At 44.9% G+C, this 15,539-nt stretch overlaps 1 protein-coding gene across 1 annotated transcript in view; it reads right to left on the bottom strand.

Moving 5' to 3' along the window:
• Positions 1-7,034: 7,034 nt before the first annotated feature.
• The window catches only part of ABHD17C (abhydrolase domain containing 17C, depalmitoylase), a 45,186-nt gene continuing 36,681 nt past the window's right edge, over positions 7,035-15,539 (bottom strand). The window contains exons 2-3 of the mRNA XM_032468844.1: positions 12,207-12,386; positions 7,035-8,517 (exon numbers count right to left, since the gene is read on the bottom strand). Coding sequence (XP_032324735.1) covers positions 8,298-8,517; positions 12,207-12,386 — 400 coding nt within the window. The 3' untranslated portion in view covers positions 7,035-8,297. The remainder of the gene's footprint in view (positions 8,518-12,206; positions 12,387-15,539) is intronic.

Here is a 15,539-nt window from a genome sequence, read left to right as displayed (position 1 = left end):
AGTACGTATTGAATGAATGGTGCCCTTTACCCAGATCTTCCCAAGAGGTTTTTACTAATGCATTCACGTGGAAAATTCTTTCAGTAGAGAATGTGATGTTCTATTTCTACAGGTGATAACAGCACCTAGTATTTATTGAGAAGCACCGTTGAGAGCTCAGTATATTCTAGGCTCATGTAATCCTCACATTAGTAGTGAAGTAAGGACTGAGTCATCCTTATTTTACAGATGAGGAAACTGAGGCACAGAGAGGTCACACAGTGTCCCTGTGACACACAGGGAGTAGCTGGTGGAGCTGAAATGCAAGCTCAGACAAAGGGACTCCGCAGATGCATGCTGAACCGCTAGGTCATAACCCTCCCAAAGGCCTGAAGATTCAGGCCCCTTGGTCACTTTCTCAGCTTGTTTCACGTTTCCTTTCTAACACACATTATGATTTGATGTTTTTATTTGTTCCCCTGTTATTGTCTGTTAGCTCCAAGGGAACAGGGGCTTTGTCTGTTCATGGCTGCACTCTCACAACCAAGCAGTGTTTGTGGCTATAGACATTTGTGGAAGGAAGGAAAGAAGGAAGGAAGGAGGGAAGGAAGGAGGGAAGGAAGGAAGGAAGGAAGGAAGGAAGGAAGGAAGGAAGGAAGGAAGGAAGGAAAGGAAGTCTGTATACAGTCAGTTTGATTAATGAGATCTGATTAAAAAAAATGCTTGTTGTTTTCTTTGTTCCATTGCTCACTAATTATGCACCGAGTGGTCTTGTTTTTAAGGAAAGCCCACCCATGTCTTGCATTGAAAAGAACAGAGGTCATCTTTATGGTGACAGTAGGCAGTGCAGAGGACACAGCACTGCAGTTACATCAATCTGCCCTTTATGCACTTAGATTGCGCTGAGAACCCGAAGGCACTGGGGTGGCTCCATGTGGGAGCCCCAAGGTTCCTTCCTAGAGACCAGTAGGCCAGGTGGGTCCTCTCTGATGAGTGGGATTAGTGAAGTGGGAGAGAGGAGACCAAAGCCTTTCCTCTTTTTACGTCATATGCTCCTGGATTGTTTGCATTTCCCCCCCATGAGCATGTATTATTTCTGGAATGAAACAAAAGCAACGCACAACTTTAAAAGAAGGATTCGCAAGGTAGGGATTGGCAAAGTACGGCCCATGAGCCAGATCTGGCCCACCACCTGTTGCATAAATCAGGTTTTCTTGAAGCACAGCCACATCCCTTCATTTACATATTGTCTACAGTTGCTTTAGTGCAACAGTGGCAGAGTTTGAGGATAGAGACCACATGGTCCACGAAACCCCCAAATTTGCTATCTGACACTCTATAGAAAACATTTTCTGACCCTTGAGCTGAAATCGTTTATTATAAATCCCTTAGAGGCAGCGAGGGTATAGCTCAGTGGTAGAGTGTGTGCTTAGCATGCATAAGGTCCTGGGTTCACTCCCCAGTACCTCCATTAAAATAAATAAGTGAATAAATAAATCTAATCCCCCCCAAATAAATAAATAAAACAATTTTTAAAAAGTAAATATATAAATTCCTTAGGTGTTCGGTTTTTTTTTCCCTGCCTATAGAAGCAAGGCCCAGTGAAACAGGTTAACAGACCGGGTTCTTTCTGCTACTAGGAAGGCAATCACTGTCTAGATCTTGTTAGCTTATTCAGAGGCTATGCACCTTATTCTGTGCATATACAAAGAATGTAAGATTGCTCAGCTAAAAACCAAACCAAACAAACCTTTCCTAGCCTTCCTAGGAATGTAAACATCTGTCTGTCCATCTAACAAGGCTTAGAAGAGCTGGGGGTTGGGAGCAAGTAGGCTGACTGACCACCTACTTGATTTTCCTGCGGAGCACTTGGTAACGCTTGGTGGATTTAGTGGACTGTGGCCTGTTGTCCCACCGCCACCAGAATGTAAGCTTTACTAGATTAAGGATCTAGGAAGCATGATTTATGTATAAGGAACATGATACTTAGGCCATCAAGGTATTTGGTGTTATTGGAATTGATGTCTCCGTCAGTTTCTTCTTGCGGTTTTGAAAAACAGTTTAATGTATTTTGAGTCCACTTATTAAAGTCGTAATGAAGCAAAAACCCATTAAGGTTTACCCGAGTAAACCTGAGACTATCTGTTCTGCAAAAGGTACCATGGAGAAGATAAAAAGGCGAGGGACAACCTGGGAGGATGTATTTGTGGGTTGTGAAAATAAAGGGTGGGTGAGTACCAAGAATATATAAATAATTGCCTGAAACAGAAAAAGAGAATTCTACTTGAAAAGGAGCCAAGAGTCATGCATGGACATTTCACATTAGACAGCTTACAAGGGGCCCATGGGATTTTTTTGAAAAGTTGCTTTATCTCCTGAGTAATCAGGGACATAGTATTTCACTTCCACTGGGCAAAAATTCACAAAATCCAGGGATGTCAGGTGTGAATGGCTGAAACTTCTGTCCAGTATCAGTGGGAGGGTAAGTTGGTGCTCTCACTTGGGAAGTGTCTTGGCATTACCTGGCAAAGCTGAGCAGACAGATCACCTGTGACTCAGCATTCCTCAAAATAGGGCCCCAGATCAGCATCCCCCTGGGAGCCTCTTAGAAATACACATTAGGGGCCCCATCCTGGACCCACTGGGTCAGGATCTGCATTTAGATGCCCACTGGAAACCCCTGGCAAGCTTTTTAAAGTCCAGCCCCTGGGGAGCTTTTAAAAGTCCAGGTGCCCAGGTGGAATGCAGACTAGTTAATTGTAATTTTTTTTTTACAATTTTAAAAGAGCTTCTCAGTAATTTCAACATGTAACTGGAGTTCAGAAGCAGCAACCAGAAAGTCTCTCCTATCAAGAGAAATACAAAAATATCTTTAAATAGCAAAAATCTGGAAGATAACCAAAATGTCTACCAACAGTAGATCACACACACACACACACACACACCCCCCACATTTTTACTTACTGTAAAGAAAAGCTGGGGAATGACTAATAGGAAATTCAGGATAGTGGGGTGTGGAAGGAGAAGGCATGTCATGAGAGAATGGGGGAGAAGGCGAGTTTCTAAGGTCCTGGTAATAGTGTTTCTTAGGTTCAATCATGGGAATGTGGGTGTTCATTTTTTCCCCTTAAACTATAAAAATCAGCTTTATCTACACTTTTGGATACAATTGTAAAGTTTAAAAAATGTTTTAAGAGGGCATCTTTCGTATCAGTTCCTCTGAGCCCCCTCCTTCAATGCACCATCTCCTTCCCCAGACATCTTTGCTGCTCTCCTCCGAGCTGGTTCTCTGTCTTTGCTCAGAGGTCAGGGCTGAGAGGACCCAGCACTCTACCCAGTTTTATCCCAGAGAACCTGGCCCACTCCAGGTCCCATCTTAGACAGTTCTGCATGGGCTCAAGGTCTACATGTGCCTCACAGGCCCATGTAAGGGGCATCTGGAAGCCCAGAGATGCTCTGAAGGGAATTCGAATAGGAGACAGTGTCTGTGCAAGTCTGGGAACCCCTAGGTCCTCTCCACCCAAACCCAGACAGAGCCAGACAGGGCCAGGTGTCAACAGGCTGGGGCCTGCCAAAGTGGTAAAGCACTTAGCAGCAGAGTAATGATTAAGTAACAACATAGCGAGGGCGCCGGCAGGGTAGACTGTCTTAACCTAGAGTTTCCGAAGTGTTTTCTGTTTTGCTTTAAACCCAAGCTCGCCATCCATTTAATGAGTGGGTCCAAGCCCCCATTACCTCTTACAAAGCATTTCTAACTGCAGAATTTCATCTGATCCTACCGTGGCTGCGGTAGGGATTACTACCATTTTAGAGATGAAGAACAGACTCAGAGCACTTAAGAGAATCGCCCAAGATCACACGGTTACCATGGTACAAAAACTCACAGCCAGGCCTGCTGTCTCCAAGATTCTTCCAATTGTCTCACCTGCTCCTAGGTCTGGAAATGCTTCTGCACTTGCCTCCCGCACGTCCAGAGATGCCCTCCTTATGCAGACAGCTCTGCGCAACCCATGCCCCTCCCTCCGGGTGTTTGCCTGCAGGATAAATTCAAGCTCCTTAAACTCTCCAGAATCCGCACTCACTGTTCTTGGAATTTAAAAAATATTGGCTTTAAAAGAGCCTGTGGATACTACTACCTAGGTGAGTGTTTTTAATCCTCTGGAATCACTGATACCTTTGAGGTTCTGCTGAGATGGTGGACCTTCTCCCCAGCAAAATGCCCACAGGTGCAGCATCTTAAAGGGGCCACAGACTCCAAGAACTCTCGTTAAGAATTGCAGATCAAGTCTTGCAATTTTGGTGTTTTCCTCCAAAAAGTGAAAATAGGATTGTCGTATGATCCAGAAATTCCACCTCTGGGTATATACCCAAAAGAATTAAAAGGAGGATCGCCAACATCTATTTATACACCTATATTCACAGCAGCATTTTTCACAATAGCTGAAAGGTGGACACAACCCAGGTGTCCATCAGTGAGTGAATGGATAAACAAACTGTGGTATATACACACAGCAGAAAATTATTAAGCCTTAAGAAGAAATAAAATGTCACAACATGGGTGAACCTTGACATTATAGTAAGTGACATAAGCTAGTCACAAAAGGACAAGTGCTGTGTGATTCTACTTACATGAGGTACTTAGAGTAGCCAAACTCTTAGAGACAGAGAGGAGGAGGGTGGTTTCCAGGGCCTGGGGGAGGGCGAAATAAAGTTATTATTTCCTGGGAACAGAGTTTCAGTTTGGAAAGATGAAAAAGTTCTGGAGGTGGATGGTGGTGATGGCTGCACAAAAATGTGAATGAGCTGTAGACCTCAAATTGGTTAAAATGGTGTATTTTATGTTACACATATTTTCCCCTGGCTGGGAAGGAATAGGGCCGGGCCAGGCCTCCTTGTCCCAGGTCTGCGCCCCAGGCCCTCTGCCTGGGCAAGCCCTGCACAAGCTCCTGCAGGGAAGACTGTGTCTATTCTGCGGAAATCCTGGTGGGCAAGGCCTCAGGGAAGAGGTGGCATCGAGGCTGGGCGGCTCGGGACGTGCTGTTTATATGAACTTGATCTGCTGGCTTAGTAACCCTCGCACACAGGGGCCTAAGATCTACCCAGGATGACTGGTTCTCTCTAGTTAAAGCAGCACTGCCTTGGGGAGTAAGGCAGTGCCATCCAGTGGGGTTCCAGAACCATTTATTGTAATGAAAGAGCTTACCAATGTTTTAACCCACTTCCCATGAGTTCTGAAGGATAGGTTTGGGTGTTCCTCTATAGGAAGACTTACTGACAATATAATTAAACCTCAAAAAAAAAAAAAAAAAACCACCCTTCGCAACACCCATCCATTAACATTTTGCTGCATATCCAGTTCTTTGTCCAACTTGGAAGGAGGGGTGGAGTGAAGAGGGAGATCACACACAGGAGCTATTTGGTTATCAGTTTTACTGTGTAACACTGTATTTTTTTTAAATTCTCTTAATGGAGGTGCTGGGGATTGAACTCAGGACCTCATGCCTGGTAAGCACACGCTCTACCACTGAGCTACACCCTCCCCTAATAACGCTGTATTTTGATCATTTTGTCACATCACTAATTGTCGTTCTGTAGCATCATCTATGATGGTTACAGAATTGTGTATTGTATGGACATAATCAAAATGAAATCCCTTTTGCTGGAAACTTAAATGGTTTGCAAGTTTTCACTTTTACTAACAGTGTAGCAGTGATTATCCCATCTAAGCCCACGCCATCATCTTCATTGTTTCCTAAGGACAAATTCCTAGAAGCCAAATTGCTAGATTAGGCTTTTGATTCAAAGCATACTTTAGAACATTTGTACCAATTTGGTGTGTAAATTAGCGGTAAAATTTCAAAGTACCCATTTATCCAAACCATTACCACCAATGGGCATTATAATTCAAATATTTATACCAACCTATAATTTAAAATGGCATCTCATTATTTCAATGTGTATATATATATATATTTGATATAGTCATTTGATTGATTGAACCTACACATGATCATTATGGACAATAACCTCTTTCTTTGATACTCTCTTCAGTCCTGTGCCCTTTGATAAAGCGCACCTCCTCACTTGAATATTAAATATATTTTTACATTATCTGTTACATGCTTTATAATGTCCTCCCCGTTTGTCACTAGATTATGCTATTTGCTACTATGAAAGTTTTATATTTTTAATAAATAAAATCTAGAAATGTGTTCCTTTTTGTGGTTTCAAGCAGTAATGATATGGCCACGTTCAGGTGAGCACAGAATGCTGAAGCAGCTCTTGGCAGGGGCTAGTTTTGGGGCAAGGGTGGGGGAAGAGGGGAGATGCAAGCAGCAAATAGGATCAGAAATCAGGTCTTTGGAAACCGAGGTTAGCTGCTCTCTAGCCCCAAAGGCAGGCTGCTGGTTGTGCTTCTTTCCCTCCTAGGTCTCCTGGGAACAGTATCACCTGTGGCGCTTCGCTGATGACCCCTTCAGGTGAGTCGTGCCCACCCTTCCAAGGCCCCCCATTGTAGGCACTGACCAAAGACCAGGAAGTAGCCTGCAACATGCTGGAACACACATTCCTGGGAGCACAGCCCCGTGTCCCCTCGCCTCCCCTCCACCACTGTCCCTCTCACTGCGAGCTCAGAAGGGCTGTGCTGAGAGCTGAAGACAAGCATCCCTCGGGGGCTCTTTTTCTGGTCAGTGGTTAAAGGGCTGGGAGTACTCTGTGGAACACATCTGGCTCTTGTTTTCCAAAGAAACAGGCCTGCTCTCCCTCCTAGCCAGGTCACAGTGAGATGGCCTTCATCACTCTTGCTTCACAGCCAGAATCCATTGCGTTTTCTATTTGAATTCCATCTGTACTTTTATGGCTATAGGCTTTATATCTTGGCGCCTCCAAAAGTAAGCTCTGGTCTCTCACAGAACAGAAAACGTGCACCTTGAGAAAGGCAGTGACGTTTGTAAGCCCCAGGGGTTTCTTCTTGAATCTAGACAAAGTATTTTCCTCTTGTTCACCGATCTCTTGGATGGAGAGAGGTGAGGGGAAAAACTGCACGAGCCCACACGTTCTGATCCATGCATCCTTTATTCCGTGGCCAACCACTGTGCTGCATCCAAGCAACAGAACACAAACTGGCAATCAACCGCAACCCAGCTGTACAACAATCTGAGGCTGACAGTACATTTAAGGCTTTTAAATTTGGGGGGGAAAAAAACTTAAAAAAGAAAATAAAACCAAAGAACCCCCAAACCCAAACCCCCAACCAATACAAGCAGTGTAGCAAGTTGAAGCATCTTACATTTCCGCTGCTTATTCGGCGCAACTCCAGTGTCAAAACCCAAAGAATTCCTCAACTAAAAGATTAGTTTCGTGAAATTTTAATTACATAAGTTCTTCAAAGCATAAACTTGTAATTTTCTTTTGTCTTGGAAATGTTATAAAATTTTTTAATAGCAAAACATAGGAATAAAAACAGATTAACAAAATGTATTCAATCATTTACAATACAAACAAGGAAATCTGCAGTTTGTTGGAGCCTGACAAAAGAAAACTGCCCATTAAGAATCTATGCACAATGTAATTGCAAATATGTACAGTACTTTAAAAAAGCCTACAAGGAGGACTTTACAGAAGGAAAGTCGGCTAGGCTCTTTGTTAGACCAACCAGACAATCAAAATATTAAAACTCTGTGGGGACTGGTAATAAATTTACACTTAAAAAAAACCCCAGTTTCCTTTTGTTTAAGAATATTCCAGTTATATTTATATGGTTCCAGTTGATGAAGCTATTCATGATAGTTCCAGTAAACTACCCTTTAACTGATTTGTTTGGGGGAAAGACCAGCAAAAAAAATTAACAAAGATTAACAAAGGAATTTTCATCACAATTGTTTTCCAGTTACACTATCACAGCTTCACAAATGGATTGAACTCACAAATCCAGTGGCTGAAAGAGAGCTGCAGGTCAAATACTGAGAACACTGGTGGAGAGAGGGTGGAGTCCTGCATACATGAATCCTAAGTGATGGGCAAGGTAGACAGATATGAGCATCCTTTATAGAGCACAAGGAAACGGTCCCCCCGCTCAGCTCTCATTCCCATTCTGCAAGGCCATGAAGCTGGGAATCAGACTGTTCAGTTTAACATGATGTGTGAGTTAGCAGAACCTCTAGGTATGAAAGACTGAGAATTCCTCAGCTCTTTGATTAGGACGCCCTGAAAGCTGAGCACTTCCTCGTGGTTATCACGCCATGACCGCTATCCAGTTAAAGCATGTGCAAAACAGAGGACTCCTGTGTTCACGGTAATGAGGTAAAATCAAGTGGTCTTCAGGAGTTGGGAAGTTCGTGAGATATGAACTGCTTTAGTCTTTCTAGGTATTGTGCGTAAAGCTCTATGTCGTTATGCCCGGCCCCCTCGACCCAGAGGGGCTCCACGGCCCGCGGACAGCGCTCGTACATCGCCAGGCCGTGGGAGAAATCGATGACCTCGTCCTCCGTCCCGTGGATGACCAGCACGGGAGAGGTGACTTTAGAGATCTTGTCGATGCTGCAAGAGAGAGAAGGGGAGGGGGAGAAAAAGGACTCGTTTAGTCATGCTCACAGACAGCAGACATCCCACTTAATGGAACGGAATTGGCATCCACAGGCGAGGAAGGTAGCACTCTGGAGGGTTTCCCGTCTCATTTTTCTAGTAATTCTTTTTTTTTTTTTTTTTTAAATAGGCTTTTCAGGGGGAGGGTATATAGCTCAAGTTGCAGGGTGCATGCTTAGGAGGTCCTGGGTTCAGTTCCCAGTACCTCCTCCAAGAATAAATAAATAAACCTAATTACCTCCCCCACCAAAAAATAATAGTGATAATAATAATATTAAGCTTTTCATTTTGTAATCATTGTGGGTTTACAGGAAAGTTGCAAAGATAATACTGAGCCCCTATCCGGCCCTAAGCCATTTCCCATAAGGAAACATCACCACTGTACCTTTGTCAAAACCAAGAAACCAACTTTGGTACGTTACTAAACTCCAGACTTTATTTGGATTTCATGAGTTTTTCCACTGATGTCCTTTTTCTGTTCCAAAATCCAATTGAGACTACCACACTGCATCTAGCCACTGTGTTTTTGTTAAGTATTTTATTAAAAACAGAACCTCTAAACGTCATCAGACTAGCAATCCAGTAACTAACAGTTCTGATATATCCATATTTTTGAGACAGGATTTTTAAAAAAATAAACAAGCTCGAGCTTAACATATCTGGATAAAGGTCTCTTTGGAGAGCTGAGCGCCTAATCCATGGCTGCTCGAGTTTTCAGAGCTCTTACTGCGAGAGCTATTTTCAGAACCAATTAACAAGATCCTCACAAGCCTCATTTCATAAAAAACGAATACTTCATTTTTAATAAAAACTGTACTATTTAGCTTGAAAACTTCATGTAATGCCTAGGTTTGATTCTGAATGATTTTTTTGACTGTTTACAAAAATCAAATCTACCCTCAACGGATGAGTATTTGAGAATCTTCACAAGAACGTGCTGCAGGCTGTAAAAGCATTTCCCACGGAGGAATCCACGAGACTGCAGGCCTTACTGGGCTGGGTGTGCAGACGACCTCTCTGATGGAGGCAGCTGTCATTTCACCTACGTACACATCGGGAGAGGTGAACCTCTGCCCAGTCTGTCCTCCTGCCAGAGTCCCCCTAACAGGTGACTTCTCTTTCTGTATTGTAACTTCTAGCCAAAGTTGCAAACAGATGTGAACTGGTACTCCCCTTAGAGACTGCTTTGTTAGAAGTAATAGCTAACATTTATTCAACACTGACCAGGGCCAGGTGCTTCGTACTTGATGTACAAGACCTCACGTAACCTTCCACGGGACACGACGAAAGGGGCATAGACCACCTCTGTTAAACCAAGGAGGAAACTGAAGCTAGGGGGATTATTAAAGAACAGGCATGAGGGTGTGGAGATAGTACAGAGCTCTGTACTATCGTATGGTATGTCTGTCGTATGGCCTTATTCACAACTCACGAGGTTGCCAACCACCTCAAGACGTTCAGGAAGACTGCAAAATCTCATCAGCGTGTAACTCGCCAAGATGCGGGCCACTGTGGCAGAAGTCAATTCTGCAGATTAGGAATCTTGCTTAGACACCTATCTTCTTCCTATATTTAATTTTTAAAGCGACTTCTTCTTCTAAGAATGTGAGAATCCAATTATATTCAATTAAAAAGATATTTACTGACAGCTCCACGCTGCACAGTTTGGGAGAATCTCTGCAGCCTGCAGGGTGTGCCTGAGGTTAAATGCCGCCATCTGATTCTAAATGTAAAGGCAGTAAAAGAAAAATAAACCACCAATCAAATGGTGAGCAGGATTCATTTATTTATTTATTTTTCTAACATTAAAAAGGAAACGTGAAAGTACCTTCCTTTAAAGAGAAGGACACAGAGACAATTCAGCACTTGGTTAGCGATGGACACCGTAAGAACACATTTTCCAAATTCAGTTAATCATGAAAGGCAATGGTTTGAAATCTATCATATTCAGACTTTATGGTATCGAATAGGAGGAACGGCCTTTTCTGGCTGTCTCCACTCACCAACCTTTAGTAACCAAACTGCTTGACTGTCTAAGCCTCAGTTTCCCAATCTGTAAAATGAGCCTTGTGAGATAAGAAAGGTGAAGTGTTTAGCCCATGACTGGCAGATCAGATAAGACCCAGGAAAGACTAGTTGCTGGTTTCCTATTAATTAATACGCTGTAATTAGCTGCCGTGATTGTATTTTAAGGTATGCTAATTTAAGGGTCAGGGGAAAAACCTATTCATTTTGTTGCCAGGGTAACTCCCAGCATAGCTTCCCACAAACATGTTAAATATCTCCCTTTCAACAAACTGGCCTCTCATTACCCATTGAGCACAAATAAGGCCACATTTGAGACACACACGAGCCCTGCTTAGCATTCTCAGCCGGCCTGCTGGAAACCTGCAGCTCACTCAGCTTTCCTGTGAAGCTGAATTTCACTGAATCCCGGTACAAACTGCGCAGCAGGGAGGTTCACCCGAGGTGTTAAGAGGTTTCTTCTTGTGAAACGGGACAGTCTGCGCCACAGGTGTTTATATAAGCAAATGCTGTTCCTCCCCGCCCCCGGCAACAACAGAATGACAGCAATTAATGAGCCAATCAAAATGCTACGATTGTACATACTTCTGCTGAGACTTTTTCTACAAGACAGCAGCGTGAGTCCTGCTGTAAGAATCTGGGACTGCTTTAGCAGTGTACCGAGGGCAAAGCTTAGGGGGGCAGATAGCTTTTATTAAATACTTTCCTCAGCTTAGATGTAAAAAAACAAGCAGAAGTTTTCCAAGGGAGGTTTTCAAGAAGGCAGCGTGCTTGCTGCTGCTGTGTTTGTAAGGCAGCTGCCCATGTTTCTTCCTGGTACCGGGGAGCTAGGAAATAGCAGGGCCCGGCTGGCAGGCGAGAGGCCGGGCCAGGGGCGCTCGTGTGCACACCCCAGCGGGGGGAGGCGCAGGCCCTCTGCAGCGGGGGCACATGGGGGCCGGCAGGAGGAATGAGGGGAGGCAGGGGGCTGGGACTGCAGGGGAGGGGAGGGGAGTCGGGGGGAGGGGGCGGACCGTCCATTCACACTGTCCCTGTAGCCCGTTACCAGCCTGAGAGGAGCTCAAGTCACCTTTTCTCTTTGACTGGAAAAGTAAGAGAAATTTCAAAATTGGGGATATTGGAGGTTTTTGTTTTGTTCTGTTTTGTTGTTTCTTTGGTTTTTTTTGAGTGTCTAGACCACTGCTAATTGCCTCATCACAGATTTCACATTTAGCTCTTGGGTTTGTTTTTGGTTTTTTGGGGGAGGGTAATTAGGTCTATTTATTTATTTATTTTTAGTGGAGGTACTGAGGACTGAACCCAGGACCTCATGCCTGCTAGGCCTGCACTCTACCACTGAGCTACACCCTGCCCCCTGCATTTAGCTCTCGTGATTCAACAATGCACGTGCATCTGATTGAATGAACAAACACCCAACCAGAAGTTAGTTCCTTTAGGGCATGTGGTACTTTTATTTTTATCCTGCACAACCAGCTCCACGTCCCCTGAGCAGCCCAACACAGGGGCTGACGTACAGATACATCCAAGAAAGATTTATTAGCGGCCCACAATGAACGGTGGCATCAGATCTGAACGTAGGCACTGGACGCCTTAGCCCTTGTTGTACACGTTTAGCTTACCTGGGAAAAGCATCAAAGCAGTACGTTTTCCTGGTATCCGGAAAAGCCACACGCAACCCAGACATGAGAGGCGAATGGAGAATCACGGCTGCACACTCGTACCTGGAGGCCAAGTCTACCGTGGGCACGGTCCCGATGCTCTGCCCGTACAGGATGATGTTCTCCGGACTTACGCCGTACCTGGAGGAACCAGAGGGGGCATGCCATTAGCTGACATGTGGGAGAAACAGAGACACAAGCACCATGATATCAGAAACTCAGAAAACTCCCACGTCTACCAGCTTAAAAAATCACATCCTCTAATGTGTATACTTTAGCTTAAAATGGATGAGAACTTCACAAGAATGTCAGGGGCCCATCTCAGCACTAAGTGACTGAGATTCTGTCTTCCACTACTGCTGCAAAATTAATGATCATGACTTCTTTTTTCTGGAAATTAACTGTATAACTGCATTGTAAATTTCATTTCAGTGTTTACGGAGTCATCCCATTTCCTATTCTTCCCTCTTTAGAGTTCTTTGATAATCCTAAATGTATTTCTGAAATAAAAACAAAAACACCTTTGCCAAATTATAATATTAAGAGCACTTCAAGTGAGGCTTTAATAAAATATGAAAGATATTAACATTTATCATCAGAAAAAGGTACTGGGAACCAATGAATTTAAAGGCAAATATATTTCCTGTAGCCTCTCTTTGGGGCTTAACCCTTCTGATCTTTCAATCCATGGATGGTCTCCCACTCCACTGTCTTCCAACGTTTAACTGGTAAACAGCCCCGTGAATCACAGATTTCATTTCCTGGCCTCCCTGGCAGCCTGGTGTGTGCAGAGAACTAAGCTTCGGGTGATGGGATGTGAGCAGAAGTGACACATACAGACTGAAGGTCATAACTGTAAACAGATGCCTGGGCCCCCCCCAATTCCTGTTGGGGGTTAGAAGACACCATGGGGAGCTACCCTGGCCCACTCAGAAGAACGCAGCACCCCAGGTATGGTGGTGGAACAAAACAGAAGGACTCCAGGAAAATGGCTACTTTACTCATTAACCTACAGTGGATACCCAGAATATATAAAGAGTGCCCAGAAATAAAAAAGAAAAAGACAAAAGAAACAGACATATTATAGGGAAGAGAACACGAATGCCTAATAAACACATAACAAGATGTGATGCCCAACCCCGTCGGTAGATGCACCTGCAAACTGAAACCACGAGTTACTATTTTATACCTAAGGGGCAAAACCCCAAAAGCCGGACACCGTCAAGGGACAGCAAGGACATGGACAAGCGGAACTCTGTAACATTGCTGTGGGAGTATAAATGGTACGAGTGCCTGGGAAGATAATCTGATATTATCCGGCGAGGCTGGAGCCTGTGACTCAGCGATTCCACTGGTCAGTATAAATACCCGCTGTAGCTTGCAGGGCGATGGGCCATGCTTTCTGATGACAGCCTTCAGTGAAGAGGACTGTCAATCTGCAGCTGGGGCGGGTGGCGGGAGTTCAGTCTAGCCACCCCCCCAGGCTCCCTGAAACACCACAGGGAAATGAGGGCCCTTAGGAAGGAACTGAGGGACGGATGGCTGTGCCGTGAGGGGCAGACCGGAGCCGGACACGTGGGGTAAAAGGACTGTGTCTGAAAGCAGCGTCAGCCACACAGGGCTGGCGGGGGGCTGGGGGTGTCCAGGGAGCGGCTCGGGTCGGGGGCTGTGGGGCTGCGACAGAGCTGGGCAGGCCCGCAGGGAACACGTCTGGGGGGAGCTTGAAGGGGAAGGGAAGGAGGTAGAGTTCGTCCCAGAGGAGATGAGGGGCCGCTGGAGGCGCTCGGGACAAGGGGACAGGAGCAGGGCCAGGCAGGCTGGATGACAGAGCATGAAAAGGAAGCCGGGAGAGAGTTAAGGGACGATTAAGACCCCTACAGGGAGGAGGGAACAGAAGAGTGTAATATGTTGAAAACAAACACATCACCAAAAAAGAGAGACCCTCTCCTCCCCGGACACAGGGAAAGAAATCGCTGCTCAGAATGAGGATCCACCCTCTCTTTCTAAAGCGACGTCTCGGTGTGGCCCCGGCCCCTGGAACCTGACTAACACAACCGTGCTCATGGAAGAGGCTCCCAGGATGCAGGTCTCATCTGGTGCTCTTGCCTGGGCTCCATTTCCACTGGAAGAACAGGTTATTAAAACATGGTTGGCAAAAGGGGGAGGGTATAGCTTAAGTGGTAGAACGCATGCCTAGCAGGCGCAAGGTCCTAGGTTCAATCCCCAGCACCTCCTCCAAATATAAATAAATAAACCTAATTACCTCCCCCTCACAAAACGAACAAACAAAAAACCATGGTCAGCAAAAAGGGCTTTGAGGAAGGTTTGAAGAAGGAACCGATGGCTGCAGCATCCTGTGTCCTACATCCCCAAGTCAGAGACCACGGGCAGTAAAACACAGGGCCCCTCAATGAGGACGAAACGATGAGAGATGTCAGAAAGGAGCCCTGTTCCAGTGCATCCACAGGCCATCGCCAGGGAGATGCTTTTTATGGAAGGAAGTTATCCCAGGAAACTCCCTCCGCTGCAACAGCCCCTGAGTCCCTTCTCTGATGGACAGGGAGGTGCATTTCAGCAGGATTTGTTACTGAGAGTTCAAAGTCCCTTGAAGGAGGAAGTATAAATAAGATCAGAGGTCGCCTCCTCCCTCCACAATTTTCATCAGAAGTAGTCACCCCCCCCCAAAAAAAAGGGGGGAAAAAGAATAACTAAAAAAATTTTTTTTAATAATAATAGAAAGGGAAAAAGGAAACCCAAAGGCAGTTATTGAAGGACAGAGGATTTAGAGGTGATTAACACTAAAAATCAAAAATAGAGTGAAAGACTTCCAGGTTGAACTAGCATCAGACTAGCCTCTACCTTCTTGGATCAAATCTGAAGAACGATGAGAATTATATAGGATAACTCGTCACAGTAACTCATGTTATCAACTTTTCAGTATCCTGACACTCTTCTGCACGACACTCCATGGACCTCAGGGGCTGCCCTGAACAAGTGGGGGAGAAACGGGCACAGACGCAAGGACAGAGGCGGGTGTGCGGTTACTGGCACAGGCAGCCTTTTCTCTTGCGTGTCCTGAATCTGTCCATCCGCCGAGATCAGGGTCTCCTTTTATTTATGTCATGGTGAAGCCTGAGCGTTTCACCAAAGGACTCTCAGCCTTTAGCTTTTCATTCACGGGCACCAGGACACATTACCAAGTCAACAGATTCCACCTCCGACACACAGACAGTCATAACCTTTATAACAAACACTTTTTCACTGAAAAACTTCAATATGTAAAACACTAGCCAT

Source organism: Camelus ferus, chromosome 27 (assembly GCF_009834535.1).
Source record: "Camelus ferus isolate YT-003-E chromosome 27, BCGSAC_Cfer_1.0, whole genome shotgun sequence".
Taxonomy (NCBI): Eukaryota; Metazoa; Chordata; class Mammalia; order Artiodactyla; family Camelidae; genus Camelus; species Camelus ferus.
This window is presented reverse-complemented; position numbering and strand designations above follow the sequence as displayed.